This window comes from Marmota monax, unplaced genomic scaffold, assembly GCF_021218885.2.
Source record: "Marmota monax isolate L192 unplaced genomic scaffold, Marmota_monax_Labrador192_F-V1.1 WCK01_AAM20220418_F8-fsc00035, whole genome shotgun sequence".
Taxonomy (NCBI): Eukaryota; Metazoa; Chordata; class Mammalia; order Rodentia; family Sciuridae; genus Marmota; species Marmota monax.
In genome coordinates, this window is record NW_026691961.1 from 10,160,895 (window position 1) to 10,185,039 (window position 24,145).

Consider the following 24,145-nt stretch of genomic DNA (forward strand, 5'->3'; position numbering starts at 1 on the left):
TTTGGTACCAGGGATTGAACCAAGGTGCTGTACCACTGAGTTACATCCTCAACTCTCTTTGTTTTTTTGGTACTGGGGTTGGAATCCAGGGGTACTTTACCACTGAGCCACATCCCCGGCCCTTTATTATTTTTCATTTTGAGGCAGGGTTTCACTGAGTTGCTTAGGGCCTCACTAAATTGCTGAGGCTAGCTTTGAACTTGCAATCTTACTGCCTCAGCCTCCTGAATGGCTAGGATTACAGGTGTGTGCCACCGTGCCCAGCCTTGTGCAGGTTTTAGAGAGCAATTGTCTAAAGGCCAGTTTGGAGCCAGCTCTCTTTGGGCCAGCACGTGGCAACAGCAAATGTCTTTCCTGGGGGAAGACATGGGCTAAGGCTGCAGCACTGAGCATGGCCTAGACTGGTTTCCCACTGTATAGCGGCCTCAGAAGAATCAGCTCTACATGACCATTCATCTTTACAGGATCTCTCCCATAGCACATGGGAAACAGCCAGGCCTTCTTACCACCCAAACGTGGCATCATGTCACTTTCACATTTTACTAGTAAAGCAAGACCCAGAGCCAATCCCTATACAAGGGGAAGGGACTGTACAAGGGCCTTAAGACAGGGACACATGGCTCATCAGGAGTAACCCAAGTGGCCACTGACTGACCACAGCCTGAGCATCACAAGGTCTGAACTCTGGGGCAAAGTGCTCCTAAGCCTACACTCTTGTTGTTCAAAAGTGAGGGGATCTGTTCCTTGTTGGTTTCCAAGGATCTGGGATTGCCAGCTTTTACCTAGCACCCTTGACAGCAGCCTCACAAAAGCTTTGGCAGGTAGCAAGGGCAGCTGACTCTTGTGTTTCCTCAGCTCCTTCCTAAAATCTGTCTTGGATAGTTCTCTCTCAGGCCCATCTGGCCTCCAAGTCCAGGAAGAGTTGTGGGAGAGGATGAAGGCAATGGCCCTTCTGTCACTCAGTGGGTGACCACTGGAACCAGGGTGCAGGGAAAGAGAAAGAGACCTTTCTCTCTCCCTGACACCACCATGTGTGTTCCGGCAGGAATCTGAGGTGGGCTAATGCTCTATCCTAGCCTGACCTGAGCTGCTCAGACTGAAAGTGAGACAGATAGGCAAGGGCCACTAGAGCAAGCCCCTCTCCTCAAAGTACTGAGCCCCATGGTGTAGAGCAGGGATTCCCAACCAGAGCAGGTGTGTCCCCCAGGGGATGCTGAATGATGACTGGAAACAAGGTCGTACCACAGCAAAGACCAATCCAGCCCCAGGCCCAGCAGCCTGTTCAGATACCCAGGTACAGAGGAATCCCACACCCAGTGCTTGCATCCAGGCCAGCACAGAGAAGGGTGGTGCCTGTCCTGCTGGATCCCAAGTTCTCAGTGGGGATGGTGCAGGTTCCAGACCAACATTCCTGCCTCAGTTGCTCTCCTCTCAGCACCTTCCTGAAACCCAACCTCCTTTCCTTGCCCCTGGACTTGGAATTTACACAAGGCTATTTTTCTGACTGAGTTAGCCTGATGACAGACACACACAGACAAGAAGGTACAGGCCTTGGCTTTTACTGAGCTTAGACCTGAGGGCTCCCTGGCCTGTCAGGAACCTGATTCTCTGCTCGGCCTGGCCTCCCAGGTGCAAGTGGCTGACTGGAGTTTGAGCAGGCTGCAAGGGCAGGGCCATGCTTCTATTTCTTCTGTTCCCCCCCTTAGGACCTCTTCCTCCCTCCCCCTTTGCACTCTCCTGAGCTGGCCCAAATCTGGTGCTGGGCAGCTGTGGGGCTGTCTCATTGGGCAGGGCTACTGTGCCGTCTGAGCCCTTCCTCTTTGGACCTGCCTCCTCTTCCTTGGCTATCCTTCTCCTCTGTTCCCCAGCCCTGGAATTCAGGATCCCTATGGCCTCTCCAAGGCCCCAGAGCAGGTTCTCTTGCACAAGGGACACATGGCCTCCTCCAAGGCTCCCCAGGACCTCTTGGGCCTGAGCCCCAAGCCCTCAGGGGGACCTGGCTGGGCAGGGGCACCCTTGGCTGGGTCCATGCTGGAACTGGAAGCTGAGGAAAGAGGAAAGAGAAGAGTCACTCAGACCTCAAGGGAGACTGGCAACCCACCCTACAGTTCCCAGACCCTGACACCTTCAAAACAGAAGGGGATAAATGGCATTCCTTCCTTGGGAGAACTGGGGGAAGGAAGTGGGAGGTGAATGGTTCAATCTGGAAGGACCCTCACCTAACCTGAATGCCTCATTTGACAGATGGACAAACTGAGGCTCAGGAAGACAGGGAGTTGTCCAAAGTCCCTCATCAAATGCAGAGCTAGAACAGGAACCCAGAACACTCAGTCCCCGAGCCTTCTCTTTGCTTCATACCCCCTTGCCCTGATACACTCCATCCCTGACCCAGCTGTACACTACCACCACCACACCAAGACCCCATGGGCCCAGGAGTTTTGTGACCTGGGTACATTGATGGCCTTAACCCAATAATAGGGTACAGGGATGGGGCAGATTCACCAAGATCTGAGCCTCTGGAGCATAACATCTTGGTATCCCACCCTAATCCCTGGAGAAGCCCCATTTGAGTTCCTGGGATCTACCCCTCCTGTCCCCAGTCTTGCCTTAGCAGAGCTCACCTGTATCTCCCAGGCTGTCCCTGGGTAGTTGGGCTTCCAGAAGGGCTGAGCAGTGGTTGTTACTTGGGCCCAGAGTCCCCTGTGGAAGGTCCAAGGGCGAGGCTGAGCCCTCAGGCTGTGGTAGGTACCCCCCAGCCAGAAGCCGGCCCAGCCAGTGGCTCTCGCACTGGCCAGCAGGCTGCATATGGCCTGGCAGGTAGAGAGCCAGGCTCCGGAGGTGGCGCAGCCGGAAGTTCTTGGGCTTGTTTCCCTGGGCACTGGGGCACTGCTGCTGCTGGGCCCCCAGGCCCCCCTCGTAGATGTTGGGAGGTGTGTCCAGGTGACTGGGGCGTCCTCGGGCCCAGCTCACTGCATCTGCAGGGGAAGGGCAGGAGGGTGGTGGCCAGCTGGTCCAGTATCCATGAGGGGAGAATGCAGGCACCTGTCTCTAAGACCAGCTCATATCATGGGCTCCTCCCCCAGTCTGCCAAGCCTCAGCTTACTTGTCTGCCAAGTGGGCTTGGTTTTCTGCCTCTGCCCTGCCCATTGCCCATTACCCCTCTTCACACCCCTAAACCAACAGGGAGGCCTAAAGCCTGGGACTGAAATCCCTTTTAGCACTTCAAGCCCTTTGTGCCCCCTACCCTAGAAAGAGAATTCTGGTCTCAGTATAGAAGTTGCACAGTGGGTCCACGAGGAAGTGACCAGCCTAGAGTCAAATGGCTTGAATCAGTGCACATTTTCCTCTCCCAAGTATGCATGTCCCTGAGGCCACCCCAGTGGCTTTGAGCCCCAGCTGGGACAAGAGGGCATCTGACCTGCCACTCTTCCCCACAGCCCAGCACCTTCTCTTATGCTCAGCTCAGAGAACGCACAGACCAAGGCTTCCATGGAGGGCCAGTATGGTGGGGAAAGAGTGGCCAGGCCTTGTGCAGCAGGGCCCTGCTCTGCCCTGCCTGAGGGGTGGGTGTGCAGGTCTCCCATGACAACTGGCTCTTATGATGTCACAGGGAAGACTCCAGCCTTCCTGGACCCCTAGTTTGGGAGAGGATAATGCCCAGGGCAAAGTCAACATGGGAGGAAGGCATGGGAGGGGACTAGAACCCCATAGGAAGTCCCTGTTTGCTCTAGCCTGGCAGACTGGAGAGTTGTTCTCTGGGGTGACCTTTGGGGAACTTAGCTTCCTCATCTCTGGATGGGAAATGAGGACTTGGTGAGTCCTGGATCAATGCTTTGACTGGGCCAAGAAAGTGGTTATGGGTGACTGGCAAGTCACTTCACTGGTCTGTCCATTTTCCCTTAAGTTTCTGGGTAGTGTGTAGATAATACCAACTGTTTATAAGGGTGTGGAGAAAGAACCTTGAACTCTCATATACTGCTGTTGGGAATGTAAAATGGTACAACTACTTTGGAAAAGTGCTTACTGGTTTCTTGAACAGACTGGGCTGGAAGCGTAGCTCAGGGATACAGCATGTTCTTAGCATGTGTGAGGCCCTGGGTTTGGTCCCCAGTACCACAAAAAAATAAAAAATAAAGCACAAAAAATACACATTCACTTTTCTCTATTGACAGATAACACAATCTTGTGTATGCAAAAAGCTTATGGATGTCATAGCTAACTAAAGAATCCACACACACTAGAAAGAAAAAAAAGGAAGAGGAAGGGAGGAAAAAAAGAAGGAAGGAATCAACAATCTAGGGTTGCGGTTAAAGAAAAGTTTGGCAAAGTCTTAGGAAAAAGGTCAATACACAAAAGTCAGTTGTATTTCTACACATGAGCAGAGTACAGAAAGAATGAAACAGGAGCAAATTTAACCAACACTACATGCTAAAAAACACTGCTGAGATAATTGACAGAAAACTTAAATAGAAAAGCATTCCATGTTCATAGATTGAAGACTTGATATGGTCAAGACGACAATATTCCCTTAAGTATTCAAGGCAACCCTTATGAAAATGTCAATGGGTTTTAGATAGTGTATTAGGGTTGCCAGAGAAACAGAATCAAAGGTGTATATACAGCTATTTAAGAGAAGATTTATTAGGGGAATTGGCTCATCTGATCAACAAGGCCAAGAAGTCCCACAATATATCATCTGCAACCTGGAAAACCAGGAAAGCCAATGGGTCAATTCAAGTCTAAAGGCCCGAGAGTGAGGGTGGGAATAGAGATGGCATTTGGTATAAGTCTAATATCCAAAGGCCCCCAAACCAGGAGCTCCAATGTCCAAGGACAGAGGATGGATGTACCCACTTAAACTCTTCCTTCACCTTTCTAATTGGACCCCAGTGGACTGGATGATGTCTACCCATTTTGGTGAGGGCCACCTTGTATTATTCAGTCTACAAATTCAAATGCTAATTTCTTCTGGAACCACGCTCACAGACACACCCAGAAATAATGGTACACTAATCATCTGTGCGTCCCTTAGCCCAGTCAAGATGACATATAATATTGTTACAGGAAATGGAAAAACATCCTAAAATTTATATGGAATTATAAGGGAGCCCAAATAACCACAAAAATCTTGAAAAATGAAAACGCAGATTGAGGACTAACAGCTTCTGATTTCAAAACTTACTACAAAGTTACAGTAATCAAAACAGTATAAAACTGGCATATATCATTCATATATACACACACAAACACACACACACACACACACAGAAGGGCTAGAGAACTCAAAATTAAACCTATACGTCTATGGTCAATTGATTCTGACAAGGATGCCAATATCTTCTTTTGTGAAGCATCTGTTTATATTTTTTAATTATATTATCTTCTCATTGAGTGTTTGAGAATTTACATATTCTGGATATGTCTTTTAAATCGGGTATGTGTTCTGTGACATTATTTTCTTCGAGACTGTGGCTTGTCTTTCTGTTTTCTTAATGGTTTATTAAATAAAATTTATGGGGGGGGTTATGTTAATAGACCAGATCAAGCCCAAATGGAGTCATTGATGCTAGGTGCCACATAATCAAACTGCGTTTGGAAATGAACCTGGTTTTCCAAAAAACAGGAGATTCACAGCAACCAATCATAAGCAACCCAGTTGACCTGAGTCAACTTGATAAGGAAGCGCTCTTTGCTTTAACCCACACAGGGAAAGCAACCTGCTGCTAACCAGTCCTCTCCTTGCTTTATGTCATTTCCTCCTTCTTCCTCAAGATACCTTAAAAACTCCACTGTTCTGCCATGCCCATTTCAGCATCTAGCTCAGAGAAGGGGTGCTACCCATTCATGAATCCCTAACGAATGTCAGTTTGATCTCTAAATCCAATTTGATGAAAAAAAAATTTAACCATTCCTTTTGAAGAGCAAATTTTATTTTGATGAAGTCCAATTTATCCCAAAGAAATTTTCTGAGGTTGTACTCTTTGTATATCTACGGAATCTTGCCTAACCCAGACACAAAGCTTTTCCCCTAGGTTTCGGTTTTACATATACATTTGTGATCCATTTTTAATTTTTTTTGGGGGGGGGGTGGAGCACTTGGGATTGAACTCAGGAGCATCCAATCACTGATTGGGCCACATCTCCAGCCCTATCTTAGGGCCGATACCACAACCCACAGCTTACTTATTTGCCAGAAGTTGCTTAGCACCTGGCTTTTGCTGAGGCTGGCTTTTTTTTTTTTTGTAACTTATTTTTTAGTTTTAGGTGGGCATAATACCTTTATTTTATTTGTATGTGGTAGCTGAGGATCGAATCCGGTGTCCCACACATGCCAGGCAAGCACTCTACCTCTGAGCCACAACCCTAGCCCCACTGAGACTGGCTTGGAACTTGCCATCCTCCTGCCTCAGCCTCCCAGGCCGCTGAGATTACAGGCGTGCGCCAACGCGCCCGACTCATTTTTAATTTTCGTATATTGTGCAAGATAAGAATGGAGGCTTACTTATTTGCCATGGGTTTACAACTGCTCCAAAACCATTTGTTGCAGACTATTCTTTTTTTTTTTTAATTTTTTATTGTTGGTTATTGAAAACATTACATAGTTCTTGACATATCATATTTCACACTTTGATTCAAGTGGGTTATGAACTCCCATTTTTACCCCATATACAGATTGCAGAATCATATCAGTTACACATCCATTGATTTACATGTTGCCATACTAGTGTCTGTTGTATTCTGCTGCCTTTCCTATCCTCTACTATCCCCCCTCCCCTCCCCTCCCCTCTCCTCTCTCTACCCCCTCTACTGTCATTCATTTCTCCCCCTTGTATTATTTTTCCCTTTCCCCTCACTTCCTCTTGTATGTAATTTTGTATAACCCTGAGGGTCTCCTTCCATTTCCATGCAATTTCCCTTCTCTCTCCCTTTCCCTCCCACCTCTCATCCCTGTTTAATGTTAATCTTCTTCTCATGCTCTTCGTCCCTACTCTGTTCCCAGTTACTCTCCTTATATCAAAGAAGACATTTGGCATTTGTTTTTTAGGGATTGGCTAGCTTCACTTAGCATAATCTGCTCTAATGCCATCCATTTCCCTGCAAATTCTATGATTTTGTCATTTTTTAATGCAGAGTAATACTCCATTGTGTATAAATGCCACTTTTTTTTTATCCATTCGTCTATTGAAGGGCATCTAGGTTGGTTCCACAGTCTTGCTATTGTGAATTGTGCTGCTATGAACATCGATGTAGCAGTGTCCCTGTAGCATGCTCTTTTTAGGTCTTTAGGGAATAGACCGAGAAGGGGAATAGCTGGGTCAAATGGTGGTTCCATTCCCAGCTTTCCAAGAAATCTCCATACTGCTTTCCAAATTGGCTGCACCAATTTGCAGTCCCAGCAGACTATTCTTTATCCACGTAAACACAGGTTGGACTGGCCACAGATGCCAGACTCTGGACTGGGCCAATACCACAACCCACCGACAGAGGGCGTCCTTGGCCCCGCTTCGCCTCACTTCGGGGTTTGCCTTCCTCTTGTCCACCCTACCAGACTCAGTTCATCTCCCCAGCGCTTCTTCGTCGCCTCTCTGCCCCGTGGTGGTCGCCAGGGAGGGATCCCTGCGGCGCCCCAGGAAGACACTGCCGCCACACTCTGCGTCCTGGCAGGGCCTTGTAGCCTCCTTGCGGTCCATCCCCGAGGAATCCGCCAAGGTTGTCACGACAACTGCCAGACGATTTCCGGCCAGTCGTAAAAACCCAGACGGCTGCGCGTGCGCGGGGTCCAGGATAGTCTACCCCGAAACCTCCACTCCTCCGTGCTGCGGACGCTTTTCGATGGCCTCGGGCGCAGGCCCTGTGTGTATGTCAGAAAGGAAGTATGCTGTAGGCAGGACCCCGCGTCCTGAGAGTATGCTCTGTACAGAAGTGAGGAAATCGAGGCGTGTGGGAAGCGTCTAGAACTCTGTGGAACACAGAGTACGCATTCAGAACACATCAGCGGATGCCAGGTGTTTGGAAAGCGTGTAAAAGGACTCAAATCGCCGAGCCCGCGGCCCTAGGCGTCTCTCTTCAGACTGCCCTCCTAGTGCGCATGCGCGCGTCACGACGCTCCGCCTCTGGTCCTGTTTGGCCCAGTCAGCACGCCGTCTAGCGACGGTGTGTTGCCATAGAGACCGGCGAGTGCTGAGGGGAGGGCAACGGCAACCGCGGCTCCCGTGAACCAGAGCGCCATGTCTTTCCGCGACCTCCGCAGTAAGGCCGCCCATTTCCCCCGTGCCCGCGGGTCTTCCCCGCCTGGTCCCCGCGCTACCACGAGCCCCCTCCCCGAGAGCGCCTTGATCTGGAAAGTTCGGTGTGCCCTGCCGCGTGTGGCTGCCGAGCACCTGAAGTGTGGGGAGCGGCCGGGGGACCGGCCTTACGGTTCCTCGTGAACTCACTCGTTACCGAACAGCCGCCTCGGAAGGTGCCTGCGAAGCGCAGACTTCCGAGTCGGGTCCACTCGGCGCTGTGCGGGGAGACGCGGCAACCGCAGGAGAGGGCTGGAGGATGGGCTAATGCGGCTGGCACTTTTTGAGTTTTCAGGTTCTGCCTGGTACTTTTCAGTGTATATGCATGATTTTCTTAGCCCTCCGGACAGTTCTGTGTCCCTCGTTTAGAGATGAGGAAGGCGGCACGGAGAAGGCCGGTAGCTGGGAAGAGTGACAGGTGGTAGCAGGTCGCGCGGGGATGGGATCCAGCGTGTGGGAACTCCAAAGCCCGCGTCCTTCTGAAAGGGCTGGCGAGAAGAGACTCTACGCCTTTGCCAGAAGGGCAGGGCGGGGCAGCCTGGGGCAGGGGTGGAGCGCGGAGTGGGTCCCTACCCCTTGAGGGGCGCCTGTTATTCACCAGGAGTTTTCATTCACTGACTTGCTCTAGTCCTCACTTTAGCGGTGATGTAGTTTGGTAGATGAAATATTTTGAAGCATAGAGAGGTAAAGTAGCTTGCTTTAGGTCACACAGCTAGAACTGGTTGCAACAGAGGATTAAGACCTAGGACTGTGTGACTCTGCAATCTCGTTTTTTTGATTTTTTTTTTTTTTTTAGATGTAGGTGGACACAATATATTTATTTTTTATTTATTTTTTATGTGGTGCTGAGGATCATACCCAGGGCCTCACATGTGCGGGGCAAGCGCTCTACCACTGAGCCACAATCCCAGCCTCTTTGTCTTTTATACACAGTCATTCTCTGAATCAGAAGCCGTTAAGCTAACTGGCCTCACCTGCGGAGGAGTACTAGGTGATTGTCAACCTGCAGTCTCTGGACTCTTTTTCTCATCAAATTGCTGGTGCCTGTAATTTCAGCATTAGAGAATACTCTTTTCTGTTATGAAATTCTCTTTCTTTGGTGTACATTTACAGGAAGACTAATCACATTTCATTGACGCACCTCTTAGCATTGTGGGATCATATCTTCTGGAATGAGAGAGAGTCTTTGGTGACTACATTGTAAAGACAGGTGTCTCCTACTGTGTACTTTTTGGTGGGGCCACCACTTTACTAGGGGACATTGAATAGGGTTGTGCTGGGGAAAGTGTAAAAGAGGGATTCAGAATAAAATTCTGAATGTTCTGCAATCATGCAGTGTATGGTAACAGTCTCAAGTTAGTCTCCATTTGACAAGAAAAATGCAAAATTAACAGAATTCGACCACTACTAGTAGTCCTTAGCAAGAAGAAGTATTTCGGCAATGCCTGTGATGAGAAAGCTGCTGCTTTATTTTCTGTCTATTCAGATTTTCAAAAAAAGAGTCACAAAGTGACTTCTTTTCCCTGTGCTCAAACCTTGTCTTCCACTATCTGGTAGAAGCCGACCTTACTGTCAATACCCAGGTAGGTAGGTTATTTGTGAATGTCATTGGGACATTTGGAACATCCCTCTTCAGGAAGAATGAGGACAAATATTACATAGTCAGGAAGCACATGGAAAATTGGTCTTGGCACACCAAATCTTGATCTGTTGCAAGTACTATGGCTTTTCCTGAGGCATTCCCAATCTAGGAATAACAAGTGTTAGCAATACTATTTCTTAATCTGTTTGATAATCTAAATATTGCTCTAGTATTGAACTGCTCTCTTTAACATTTTTCTGAATACAAGGAAATTAATTAATCTTTAAAATTTGTGTTATTAAGATCCTGTATATTCACACACAAAAAGACAACTCAGAAACATGAAGTTACCCTACCCCCCATAACTGCTGTTAACATTTTAAAATATTCTTTCCCTGTTAAATTTTATAAGGCCAAGTATTTCTTATTTTGAATGGTAAAGAGATAATCAGAGAAAAATTAAAGCCACAGCTAATCCCTAAAGCCCATTTTCCTATATAGCATCTTCTCCCATTGGACTTGAGTAGATGTTTTTCTGGTAACAGATTAGGTATTTTCAATTTTATCTCCTTTTTTCCTTCCCTCTTAAGAATTGCTAAATAGCCCCTAAAGCTGTTAGTAGATTGAGAGTAAGAAGGGAAAGCAGAGATAATATCTAAGGTAATAAGCAGTTGCCATTTGGTGAAGAACTGACTGAATTATGTTTTTTCTTGGACAGATTTCACAGAGATGATGAGAGCCCTGGGATACCCACGACACATTTCTATGGAAAATTTCCGCACACCCAACTTTGGGCTTGTGTCTGAAGTGCTGCTCTGGCTTGTGAAAAGGTTAGGACTACACTTGAAATCTAAGGATGAAGGCTAGATTTTATTAATTAGCCAACTGGAAACCAGGTACTGTTGTGATGCAAAAGAGTTTAGTACAATTTGAATTTGTGACCTGTTGAGAATTGGCTGAATTCAAAGAACACCCCAGGAAGGGAATGTTTCTCAGGCATTTATGTAAGCTCCTCTTCATCCCTTCACCACAGAATGTCATGGACCTCCCTGCGTACTTGGGATGTACTGGATTAGGAGTATCTTAGGTTTCTTTTTGTGTCAAAAAATCTGAGATGATTCTTGTTAGAGACCTTTTGTCTAAAGGCCAGATAATAAATACATGTTACATAAGCTCTCTTATGTATAGGATATATATATTTATGTATATTTACACATATCTATTCCCTGTGTATAGATAATATACTTTTTTGTCTTTAAAATGTAAAACACATCCTTAGCTTGCAAGCTAAAAAAAACAGGTTGAGGGCTGCAGTCTGCTGGCCCTGGTGAATTATCAGTAACTCAGTGAAAGTAACTTCAATGACTCTGCTCCTTCTCGAGGTGAACTGTTTAGTCCTAGTATCTATGGTCAGTATCAAGGGCTGTTAGCCAAAGTTACAGTTCTGATTATTTTCACCAAACATTGAGATTTGACATAGATTTGATTTTGTAAGCTGAGCCCCATGTTTAATTTTTAAATCAATTAAATGTGTTGTTAGGTGGGAGTTTGCCCTTTAGGTATTTTGTGTTGCTTTTGAAGTTTTTCTTAACCATATGACCTTATCTGAAGACTTGGAGAGCCACTGTCCTTTCAGTTGCCCACTTTCTCTTGAGGGCTTCTGTTGGACCTATTTGTTTATTCTCTGTCATAGGTATGAGCCCCAGACTGACATCCCTTCTGATGTTGAGACTGAACAAGACCGAGTTTTCTTCATTAAGGCCATTGCCCAGTTCATGGTTAGTTCACAGTTATTTTGTGGAATTAAATAAATTAGGGATAAATTTTAGTTAGATTTGCTTTCAAATTGAGTTTACTTTCTAAAACCATTCTATTGCCAGGGTTCTGTGGAGCCAATTCACAGTGAAGCTTTTTGTTTTTTAACTATTTAAGATTTTTGCTTATTTTATTTTTAAATTTAATTAGTTTGATACTGGGGATCAAATCCAGGGCCTGCTGCATGCTAAGCACATGGTCTACCACTGAGCTGCACTCTCAGCCCAGTTTATTTTTGAGTAGATAATGTATTTCATGGTTTAAAATTGCTAAAAATCATGAAATTACATAGAATACACTGACTTTTTACCCTGTCAGCATGGTTCCAGTCGCATTCCCTGTAACCACTATTTTAAATTTCTTCCAGAGTTTGTTTCTTCAAGCAAATGTTATGTGTTATTATTTTCCTTCCTTTTACACATATGGTAGTATGCTGTATTCCCCTGTGTAGTATTCTGCTGTCTTTACTTAATAGTATGTTTTATAGAACTTTCCAGACCCATACAGAATTTCCTCATTCTCTTACACTTGAGTGCCCCCCCCCATGGATACACCATTATTGATGAAATTTATGTAGACAGGTATTTAGTTGCTTCCAACTTTCACTCTTTGAAGCAATGCTGTGAAGAATAGCCTATGCATATCATTTGGTGTCTACGTATATCCCTAGAGTAAGTTCTTAGTAATGAAACTTCTGGGCCAAAAGATATGTCCATGTGTAATTTTGGTGTCTTACTAAATTGCTCTCCATCAAGATTGTATCAATGTATATACCAGATCACAATGCATGAGTCACTTAGATGTTTACTCATAATACTATTAGGTTGTCTCCCAATTCTCAGCAGAGGCATTTTCAAATTACCTGCATAGGATTTGGGTTAGATTATATAGGATTATTTAGAAAGGGCCTTAATATATATATTTTTTTAAAACAGGCCACGAAAGCACATATAAAACTCAATACTAAGAAGCTTTACCAGGCTGATGGATATGCAGTGAAAGAACTGCTGAAGGTCACATCTGTCCTTTATAATGCTATGAAGACCAAAGGGATGGAGAGTTCAAAAATAGGAGAGGAAGATGTCAGCAAATTCAAGTTTGATCTCGGCTCCAAGGTAAGGATTAAAGGAGTGCTTATTTCTTGGACTCGGGAGTAGGATGTGCGTGGCACTCAGAGCACCACCACGTTCCTTACTGCTTGACCAAGGGCAGTTGGCCAGTTTTGTGCTCATCAGCATTCTGATAAAAGGAAAGTCACAGTGAATTAATGCAATTCTTTACTGAAAGCCTCATATTTAATAGGAACCATTCAAGTGCTAGGGATATAGGTGTGAACAAAGAGGATAGAGTCCTCTGTCCTGTTGCTTCGTTGAGGGAGTCAGACTATGAACCCCAATGTTAAAAGTGACCACCATGGAGAATAACAAAGCAGGATCAGGATGGAGAGTGCTGGGGAAGGTATTTTTCCTAGAGTGACCAGGAAGGCCTCATGGGTTGGGTGGCTTCTGAGATCTGAGGGAAGGAAGGAGCAGCCATGCAAATGGGGGTGGGGACGTGTGTCCTGAGATAACAGTGTGCTTTGTGTGTTTGAAAAGAGCAAGGGATCTCTGTGGTGAGAGCCAGGACAGGAGGCCCTCTGGTCCAGGAAATAAAACCTTTAATTTTTTTACTTGGGCTGGAAAATGGGATTTTGAGCAGAGATGTTTAAGCTTGAATTTTCTATGCAAAGGATCCCTCTGCCTGCTGCATTGCCACCAGACTGAAGTGAGAGTTGAGCATGGAAGTTAATCATTGATTGCCGTGGTCTGAGCAAGACTCTAAAGCCATAGGAAGGGATAACTGTCTGTTTCATTTTCCCCCATAGAATGATGCATCTGCCAGTTAAGAGCCAGAACCCCCAACAAAAGACTCTGGCAGTTTTATGGACCCTGAAGTGGGGTGAAGGGAGGACCAGAAGTGGAAAAGTACTAGATACTGCCAAGGTGGGGAAGGTGTTTTTGAGCCCCACGCTCCAGGAGAGGCACCTGAAGAGCTTCGGCCCAAGGCTCAGATGAGGAGACTAGAGTAAAGGCAGCCAGGCTAGGAACACAGACTAGAGCATGACTGGCCAGGGGCCTGGGTCCTGCCTGCTGTGCCCTTCAGAGACCAGTGCATCAGCTGTGCCCCTCATCGGGGATCAGGACAGCTTTCCTCTGTGAGGCCTGCCAGGGAAAGCCTTCTAATTATCATGGTCAGGCCTGAAAAATCATGTGTTTTTAATTTGTTTGTTTGCTTTCTACTTTTATTTATTATTAGTTTTTTGCACATTGTTTTTTAACCAGGAGCCAGGCCCCTGGTAAAGAGAAGTAGCTACAGGTGCAGACATATTTTGAAGGTAGATTTTATGGGACTGACTATGGATTTTGAGGTAGGTGAGATGACACTAGGAAGATCCCAAAGTGGCACAAAACTGTCAGACCTGCTCTGCTGATGGTTTGCATCTGTGCTGTGTTTCTGTAGAAGCCACTGGCCAAAGTGGCTAGCACAGCTGAGGAGATGAGCTCTAAATTGTACTTTATTATTAACTCATTTAAATGTGAAAGTGGCCATATGTGGCTAACAGTTACAGTATTAGACATTCAGCTCTGAAGTTTTTGGTCCGAGCATCTGGAAGGATTAAGTTGCCATTAGCTGAAGTAAAGAAGAGTCTGAAAGGGCAGAGGTGTGGTGGGGAAGATGAGTTTGGTTCTGGACATGTTATATTTATGATGTGCCTTGGTTGTCCAGGTAGAGATGCTGAGCAGGTAGTTGGCGTGTGAGGCTGGAGCTGGGGTTAGGAGCACATAGGTAGAATTAAAGTCATGGGGTTAGAAGGAGTGCCAGTATCACTGTCAAGAGGTGGGGAAGGTGAGGAGAATCCTGCAAAGCAAGTTAGAAACTTTTTGCCAGTCAAGTAGGAAAAGCAGCTGGAGCTGGAACAGACCATGTCCCCAGGCTCTTGCTAGTGTGTTGGAAATAAAAGAGCATTTGGGGATTCTTTGTTTTGGAGAGAGGGAGAATGACCTAGCAGGTAGATGTTTATGTTTGGATCTTTGGGAAATATAACACACTCAAGAAAGAGGGGAGCACACACATACCCTAAGAAAGAAGACTGGTTGCTAAATTGGCATCATAGTCACTGGCATTGTCTTCCTGGCAGTAGCCCCCATGCTTGTGGGAGTTGAGAACTGTTGTGAGTACTTAGAGGATGCTACCACACCTGAGCCTCACAGCACCCTATGGGGGAAAGTCAGAGGCAGAGAATGAGGAGACAGGGTAGGCTGAATATAGGCCTTGAAGATGCTGCAGTAGGGCAGGTGTCCCTTAGGTTGCCCCTTCATTTGGTCACCCTACTGCTGTTGCTGGACCCATTGTGACCTATTCAAAACTGGAAGCATGTCAGGTTTCTTCTTTCTGTATCTCTGGATTTAGATTGGCTTGAAATTTGGTCTTTGGAGACACCAGATATTCTGAAATTGGTCTTATTTGTACTTAGGTCAGTGTTTCCTAAGCAGATGTCCTGGGAGTGCTGTCCTATAGCACGTAATTGTGGGACTGCTAAAAACATATCCTCTCTAAAGGTAGCAGTTGATAATAAGCAACTGGTTGTGGATGCCTGTTAAAAACTGAAATTCATGCTTCTGATATTTACCTTCCAGATTGCAGATTTGAAAGCAGCCAGGCAGCTTGCTTCTGAAATCACCTCCAAAGGAGCATCACTATATGACTTGCTGGGCAAGGAGGTTGAATTGAGGGTAAGCATTGTTCAGAGAAAGAATACAGATTTTTTTCTTCCAGGTTTTCTTTTTCAATTATGCTTCTTGCTTTTTGGTGGTTCTTGTTGTATTAAACTTTACCTGTGATTAAATGAGGTAATATGTGGAAAGTCATGTAAAATGTTAGGTCCTCCTCTTCTACTGGTCAGAGATCTACTGGTTTTAATACCTTGAACTTCTAATTCAGGAGTGGCAAATATTGGCATGTGGCTGAGATTGTCCTTGAACCTGTGCCTAACCTTGCTGATCATGGTGTTCTTTTCCCCATGAACTCAACCTCAGAATTCTCAGCAATGCTGTTCTCAGCCTATGGATCCTAAACGTTGCTTCTGTGGCCTCACTTGAAGAATCTTTACAAACTCCTGAAGCAAGCTTTTATTCTGATGTCTCTGTTATGAAATGTGACCTAGGCATTGAGTTTCAAGTCTTTCAGGTAAAACACACAGCAAAGTTTAGGACCAGTGATCCAGGCAGTCACTCCTAAGCAGTTGGAATCAATGTTATTTTTTAAACTTATTTACAATCCTTTATTTCAACTGGTGCCAACCAAGGAACAGGCATGCACTTGTCTGTTGTAAATAATGTGGTTGCTAAACTTTACTGAACCTTAGACTCACCCTATGTCCAGGTTGTCCTCATACCAGTGAGTTGGCGTATCAGAGGCTAAGAACCAGATCAGGGTTTAAAGTTATCCAGGCTATTCCAACAAGCAGCAGAATCGGAGAAGTACTGGTTCAAGAAGAAACGAAGTACTGTTGAATGCTTACCTGTAACGATTGATGGCATTTGAAGCATACATGTCCAGTCTAGTGTTTTTACAGTAAATGAATTTCATTCCCTCGCTTTCTATTAGGTATGCCAGCCTCAACACCTCTCTTACTGTCTTGCCTGTGTTCTGGCATTTCTGCTACAGTGTAAAGGTATTTGTCCCCCTGCTTTTCACTGTAACCCAGGAACAAACTGGAAGTAGATATCAGGGGTGAGGACTTGGATGTCACATTACCATCCTGGCTCTTCATGTGCCAACCTAGTGTTGCTACCAGGTGAAGTGGTAGGCATAACAAAACTGCCACTAACATCTGACAGCCATTTCTGGTAACTGGGGAGTCAATCCCAGGTTTTCTGTGTATAGCCCAATAGTGCCTGTGTGTCTATACACCTTCCTGAGACCCAGAGACAGGGCTGGTGACCTGCTGAGCACCAGGGGAACTATGGCATCATTGTAAGACTTCACCAGCATCCACCGGACACTCTTTCAGCACTGATCTTTCGGGAATAATAAATAATCAGTGACTGAACTGTTCCCAAGGAAACCATGAGCTCTGAATATAGTACTTCTCTAATGTAGTATATAAGCCAGCACAATGGTGCACGCCTGTAAACGCAGTTATTTGGGAGGCTGAGGCAGAAAGATCACAAGTTCAAGGCCAGCCTGGGCAACTTACTGAGACCATGTCTCAAAAAGTAAAAAGGGATGGGGAGGTAGCTCAGTGGTCAATTCCCAATTGCCACCACCCCACAATGTATATACACACTCAGTAAACTTACATTGAGAGCCAGTGCCAGCCACAGGCACAGCATCAAGCTCTGCCTTCTTAAGGAAGCCATAGCCATGATCCCTGCCCTCCCTCACTGCTTCCCACCAGTGGGGGAGATGAGATGTACAAGAGTAACAGAAGTGCAAGGTAGAGTGTGATAGGAGCTCTAGGAGCTGCATCTTAATCCATTTGGGCTACTACAACAAAATATGATGGACTCAGTGGTTTGAAAACAATAGAAATTTATTTCTCACAATTCTGGAGACTAGGAGGTCCTAGGTCTAAGTGCTGGTATATTTGGTGTCTGGTAAGGGCCCCTTCCTTATAGATGGTATTTCCTTGCTATGTCCTCATCTGGCCAAGGATGAGGGAGCATTCCAGGTCTCTCTTACAAGGGCACTAATTCCTTCATGAGGGTATCACCCTCATGATCTAACTCATACTAAAGATCTCACTTCCTTATACCATTACCCTTTGGGTTAGAGTTTCAACAGGATCCTCAGGAATGAGACAAACATTCAGTCTCTAACCTGGTTAATAACTACATCCACATTAAAATCCCATGGTTCCAAAGTTCCCAGTACTGATATGATAGCCACAAGGCCCCCTTGACTAGCGGCAGGGTCAAGGTGACCATTCTCATCTGCATTTGTCAGTAATAGGCAACTTAGAAAGACTTAATCATAAAAAAGTTTATAGCAGGGATTCAGACAGCAAGTTATGTTGTGCTTAGTTTGAACAGAATGTAAGTCATGAAGTAAATTTGGGAGAAAAGGTAACAGATGCTAAGTTCAGGTTTGCACACAGAGCTAAGGGCATGTTGGGCCTTGAACTGAAAAGGAGAATCTTGAGATCTGGGGAGAGACAAAGTTGGCATCAGAGGACATTTATAGGTCATGGGCAGAGGTCTTTTTACATCAGAGATCCACATTATAATGAGACTTTTTTTCTTTTGGTGCTGGGGATTGTACCCAGAGCCTTATATGCGCTAACCACGTGCTCCATCATCAAGCTGTGTCCCCAGTCCTGTAATGAAACTTTTGAGAATTAGTCCATAAGCCAGATGTGGATCTAGGAACACTGGTTTTGAATACTCCTTTTTTGAAAATCTATGTAAATGAGTTTATTGTTTCTCTTAGGAACTGAGAACAGAAGCCATTGCCAGACCCCTGGAAATAAATGAAACTGAAAAAGTAATGAGAATTGCAATAAAAGAGATTTGGGTAAGATTAGTTTGGTTTTATATAAGTTTTTTATGCCTGGGACTCAAAAATATGTATTTTATACCTGCATAAGATAGAACAAACTACACCTAGTGATGGGTATTTCAGAGGGATTTAGAGGGTATTCTAGGAGCCTTAGGTTACTGACTGCTATTGTTTTTCTCCTCATATGCATAAGAATAATTTCTTCTCTTAATAAAAATTCATCAGTTTAGGCTGGTGTTGTAGCTTAGTGAGAGAGCACTGCCTGGCACATGTGAAGCACTGGGTTGGATCCTCAGCCCCACATAAAAATAAATAGATAGATAGATAAATAAAGGTATTATGTCCATCTGCAACTGAAAAACATGTTTTAAAATTCATCAATTTTGGCCAGGCATAGTGGCACACACCTGTAATCCTAGCTGCTCGGGAGGCTGAGGCAGGAGGATCATGAGTTCAAAGCCAGCCTCAGTAAAAGCAAGTCGCTAAGCAACTCAGTGATACCCTGTCTCTAATAAAATACAAAATGGGCTAGGGATGTGGCTCAGTGGTCGAATGCCCCTGAGTTCAATCCCTGATACCCCCACCCCCAAAAAATAAATTCATCAGTTTTATGGGGGCTGGGTGGTTCCTCAGTGGTTCCTCAGATGGTATTTCCTTGCTATGTCCTCATCTGGCCAAGGATGAGGGAGCATTCCAGGTCTCCCTTACAAGGGCACTCCACCTCAGTGGTGGAGCACTTGCCCAACAGGTATGAGGCACTGGGTTTTATCCTCAGCATCATATAAATTTAAATAAAACAAAGGTCCATTAACAACTAAAAAAATATTTAAAACAATAAAAAATTCATTCATTTTAATAATTTAGCAATTTTAAATTCTTCAGTAGTTTTGGTAAATAAGGCTTTATTTTATTTAATCAATTTCTTATCACTGGGCATTTAAATAATTTCCCAGTTTTTCCCTCTCCTGCCCTCCCCTTCTCTTATTGAACTGGGATGGGACCCAAGGCCATGCACATGCTACCACTCTACCATTGAGCTACACTTCAGCCCTTTTCCAGGTTCTCTTAATACTAAACAGCACTGTAGTAAATAGAATGATCACTGTCTTTTACAGCTCACCCACCATCAACTATTATTTGCTCCTATCATCTAGAGCATCCAGTTGGAAGACACATGATCAGGGGAACTCTGGGCTCAGAGTGCTTGGGTTTGCATCCAACTGTGAATTAACTTTTATGTCCACAATTTTTTCATGTGTAGAATGTGGAACACAACTGTACCAACTATATGGAACATAAATTACAGCAGTACACATTAAGCTTCGTCTTTGGTGCACAATAGGTATTCAGCCATCGTTAATGATTCCTTTTATTCAATAAACACAGGCAAGGAGCCATATTTAAATTAGGAATAGGCATAAAATCAGACTTGGTTGTAAGTTGTACAAAATTCTAAAAGTCAGGTTTTCTTTTTAATAACTCTTATCATTAAACAGTAATCACCCTGTGCAGCCCAGAGAAGGGAGTCTAAGCCTTCTTGAGTGAGAAGGTGTGGCAGTAGGGTTGGGAGGTTGGTTTTCAACCAGATCAGTCAGTATATTAAGAATAACAGAGCAGGGCTTGGATTGTGGCTCAGTAGCAAAGTGCTTGCCTAGCATGCAAGCGAGACACTAGGTTCAATTCTCATCACCACATATCAATAAATAAAATAGTCCATTGACAACTAAAAAAATACTTAAAAAAAAAAAAAGAATAACAGAGCAGAATTCCTCACCATTGGAGAAGAGAGTTATAAATGTGAGAAGAGAAATTTAGAATGAACCCCGAAATTGGAAGTATTGTTTAAAGGCATGATATTTGGTATATGTATTAATAAATATAGGAATAAGTTGATATACATGTAGGGGAATGTATGCATATATGTAGATATGTCATTATGCACATGAGCACACCCACACTCACACATTTCTGAGCTCTGAGTACAAGCAGCATCTGCATCTTGGCTTCTTTGTGCCATTATCCACTGAAGGGAGACAGGGCTCTCTGGGAAAGTGATTAATTCCAGAGCTGGGTCCAGAGAAGTACAAGCTTGTTGTGTCAAAGTAAGGAAGTGTTCGAAGAAGTACAGGGATCTGTTAAAGGGCCACAGGGCCAGCTTGATTGGCTTTTTGCTGGCCAAACCAGAGTTAGTGTAAGCATCTAAGTAAATATATTATAGTAATTGATTTTACAGTGCAATTGAATGAAATAGAAAACCATGGGTTCTTATATTTAAGAAATAAATGTTCAAAGTATCTCCTAACAAAATACTTACTAATTAGAAGAGTACCTTCTTAGAAGCCTGGCATCACCCCTCAATCAAATGACCAAAGCAAACATCACCACAGTGAAACAAATCAAAACTGTGGGGCCTGACAGCAGGCAGCCCTTTCTGCAGTATCCCTGCTCAGGATGCATGATCAAAATCTGATCAGACAGACCGGGGGGCATTTCATAAATGAGCTGGCCTGTCCTCCTCAAAAATGAGGCAATCAAAGACAGAGCTGAGGAACCCTCCAGATTGAGGAGGCCCCAGAGAAGTGACACCTGTGTGCCATGGGGCTGCTGCCTGCAGGGGATGGGTGGGGGGGAGCCTCTGGATGAGAGGGGAGACTAAATGGGCCTTTGCTTACATATGATGTGCTGATGGCATTATGCTTGTAGAGGAGGAAGTCCCTGTCTATAGAAGTACTGGGACTTCAGGGCAGCACCACTCTCCCCTGGGTATAAAAAAATGCTACTATTATTATACTCCAGCTTTTCTGTGAGTTTGTGACTTTCTAAATTTAAAAAAATACTAATTCATCCTCATGCTTGGCAACACTCTGACTGAATCAAGTGAATATGGCATGAATGTGCCTTTAGTTCTCATATGTTAAAAAATTAGCTGGATCATGTCTTTTTTTTTTTTTTTTAAGAGAGAATTTTTAATATTTATTTTTTTTAGTTCTCGGTGGACACAACATCTTTGTTTGTATGTGGTGCTGAGGATCGAATCCGGGCCACACTCATGCCAGGCGAGCGCGCTACCGCTTGAGCCACAACCCTAACCCTGATCGTGTCTTTTTAAAAATATATATTTATTTATTTATTTATTTTAGGTGGACACAGTATCTTTATTTTTTTATTTTTATGTGGTGCTGAGGATCGAACCCAGTGCCTCATGCATGCTAGGCGAGCAATCTACCACTGAGCTACAGCCCCAGCCCCTGGATCATGTCTTATGATCTCCTTTCATTGTTGGAAAATACCTGTTATGTTTTATAATTCTAAAAATAAAACCAAAACAACATTGTGGATACTTAAAAGGGGATATGAAGTAAAGACCAGTTATTTCAGAAAACAGAAAAATTGTTTGTGTTTACAGATGTCTGTCTTTCATATTTGAGGAACCAGATACCTTTAATAATTTTCAGTTCTGAGGTCAGATAAATTCACTAGGCTTTAGTCTAACTGATTCAGAGAGCAGTTGATACTGGCTGAGTTGTTCAGGAGGGACCTACCTTTCCTCTGACTGGAGCAGACTCACATTTCTACTTGGGTTTTTAAAGTATTTGCAGTTCATGAATCCTTAGTGATTTTTTTTTTTTTTTTGAAGAAAGCATCTTAGAAGTGGTTAATGAAGTTAGACCAAGTGGTTAATGAAAGTTAAACCATAAATTCATTGACAGTAACTGTGGTTGCTTCCAAAAACGCACTTAAATCTCTGAGAATCATGAAGAATATCTGGGCTTCTCAGGTGAACTCCATAGCTTTTCAGAGGCCTGTAGGTAAACTGTCAGGAAACCTTTGTGAGACACTGTCACATGGAGACTTACTGAAGGGAAACCTACCTCACCTTCAGAAACCTGATGTAGGGTTGTACAGTCACAGCAGTAAGGAGGGCGTCCACACACAGTCCAGTTGCGTCTAGATTCCTGGTATGGCTCACTGGTACTCTGAGCCATGGGGCACTTGCTGCCCAGCTTCCCAGGTGACACAGACATCACTGGGCAGTTGCTCCCACAGAACTTGCTTCAAGCCAGAGCATAAGAAGGTCTTTGGCTGTCAACAGCGGTCTCTGCCCCTTCCCTCCTCTCCTTAGGCCCATTGCCCAGGGCCTCTGTCCCATTCTACACAGGTCCCTTCCAAAGGGTGGAGCACACCAGCACACCACTTGACCTTCCATGAGGTCACGCTGCTTTGATGCTGACTTCACCAACATAGTGGTTTTTCTCTTATTTTTAGTCTATCGTCAAGCTTCTGTTACATCAAGAGGAAAAGAGACCTTTTTTCTATCCCAGCAGGCAGTTGGTTAGGATTTGGGCCAGCTCATATTTCTTTTTGTCCCTCCAGAGTAGAGCCATACTTTTGTGTGCATGTTCTGTAAGTAGATACTTGTCACCAGGGGAGCAGCCTAGTGTTGGAAGGCAAGCCCACAGTGCAAGCATAGGCACTCAGTTCTAGCCAGGCAAGCTGGACAGGTACACCATTAAGACATTTCTCGTCATCTTCATTTATTTCCCTGGGCAGAAATGCCTGCTTTTCATGAAAATAATATTTTTTACCGTGCACAGTGGCACACACCTATAATCCCAGCTGTTGGGAGCCTGGGGCAAGAGGATCACAAGTTTGAGGTCAGCCTGAGCAGCTTAAGCGGGAACCCTGTCTCAAAATGAATAATTAAAAAATGGGGGAGGGGGACTGGAAATGCAGCTCAGTGGTTGAGCACCCCTAGTTCAATCCCCAGTACTGCTGAAATAAAAATTTTTTTCTGGATCTGTGCATGATTCTTCCTGGAACTAGGTGGTGAGGTGCAGCATTGCTTGCGGGAGTGCCTGGGTTGTCTGTGCTTTTGTTTGTTCAGTGTGATTTGCTGGGTCTGAAGAACTGAGAAGTTGCCATCTTCAAAGAGTCCGCATGGTCTCATTATTTCCGTTAAATGTAGGCGCAGGTTCAGAAGACTAAAGACCTGCTCAATAATGTGGCCTCCGATGAAGCTAATTTAGAAGCCAAAATTGAAAAGAGAAAATTAGAACTGGAAAGAAATCGGAAGCGACTGCAGACTCTACAGAGCGTCAGGTAGGTGTGAACACCTGAGTAAGTAGAAGGGTGTCTTGTAAAACTATAACAAAGGCTCAGAGTTCACTGGCTTTGACTTTTCCAGTAGCAAGCAGAACCCCCTGTGAGGTGTCGCGCTTGGGGTGGCATGCTGCACCCAAGTCTCAGGGTCTAGGAGACAGCTGAGTTCTTCAGCCACCCTTTTAATTGTTTATGGCTTGGATTGTGAGGTAGAGCAGGTAAATCCAGATGGTGGGAGTTACGCTAGGCTTCATCTCCTCAGACCTTGCCTAAATTAGGTAGAAACAGAACATACTCCCACCTCTTGGTATGAGTAGATTGTAGACTTTTTAGACTTGGACGATTCCTCACGTTTTAGCAACTCGGCTTCCTTCTGATTGGATCTCACTGGAGTACGATTCTGGGGAGCAGGGTAGGAAAGTACAGGACAGCTGCTGTGTCAGTGCGCTTCTGTTTTCATGGAGCTGCTGCCCACCTTTTTCACTTGTTTCCGACCTTCACTCCTTGCCATTGCTCTCCACTGCATGGGGAGCAACTCTCCTTCCACTCCTGAAATAGCACCACCAGCTCCGTTGGTCTTTTTTTTTTTTTTTAATATATATTTTATTTATTCATTTTTATGTGGCGCTGAGAATCGAACCCAGTGCCTCACATGTGCAAGGCAGGCGCTCTACCACTGAGCTATAGCCCCAGCCCTCAATTGGTCTTATTAACAAATTCTGTCTTAAGGCATAAAGTCATTCTGCTGAAGCCCATATCCTTTAGTAGACAAGTTTATTTGTTCTATTTTAAGAGATTATAAGTTACTTTTAGTTTGTGGGTA

At 44.7% G+C, this 24,145-nt stretch overlaps 2 protein-coding genes across 9 annotated transcripts in view; one reads left to right on the forward strand and one right to left on the reverse strand.

The window, feature by feature from the left end:
• Positions 1-1,886: 1,886 nt before the first annotated feature.
• Positions 1,887-7,691, reverse strand: CUNH16orf90 (chromosome unknown C16orf90 homolog). The gene is made up of 3 exons (XM_046446155.1): positions 7,583-7,691; positions 2,622-2,975; positions 1,887-2,044 (listed from the first exon to the last, which is right to left on the reverse strand). Exons 1-3 carry the CDS (start codon positions 7,689-7,691, stop codon positions 1,887-1,889), a joined length of 621 nt encoding a protein of 206 aa, XP_046302111.1.
• Positions 7,692-7,762: 71 nt separating this feature from the next.
• The window catches only part of Cluap1 (clusterin associated protein 1), a 34,831-nt gene continuing 18,448 nt past the window's right edge, over positions 7,763-24,145 (forward strand). The window contains exons 1-7 of one of the 8 annotated variants that reach the window (XM_046443937.2): positions 7,763-8,250; positions 10,586-10,697; positions 11,561-11,645; positions 12,618-12,797; positions 15,360-15,455; positions 18,154-18,237; positions 23,189-23,322. In XM_046443937.2, coding sequence (XP_046299893.1) covers positions 8,229-8,250; positions 10,586-10,697; positions 11,561-11,645; positions 12,618-12,797; positions 15,360-15,455; positions 18,154-18,237; positions 23,189-23,322 — 713 coding nt within the window. In that variant the 5' untranslated portion in view covers positions 7,763-8,228. The other 7 variants (XM_046443946.2, XM_046443956.2, XM_046443928.2 and 4 more) reach the window with 7 other exon arrangements.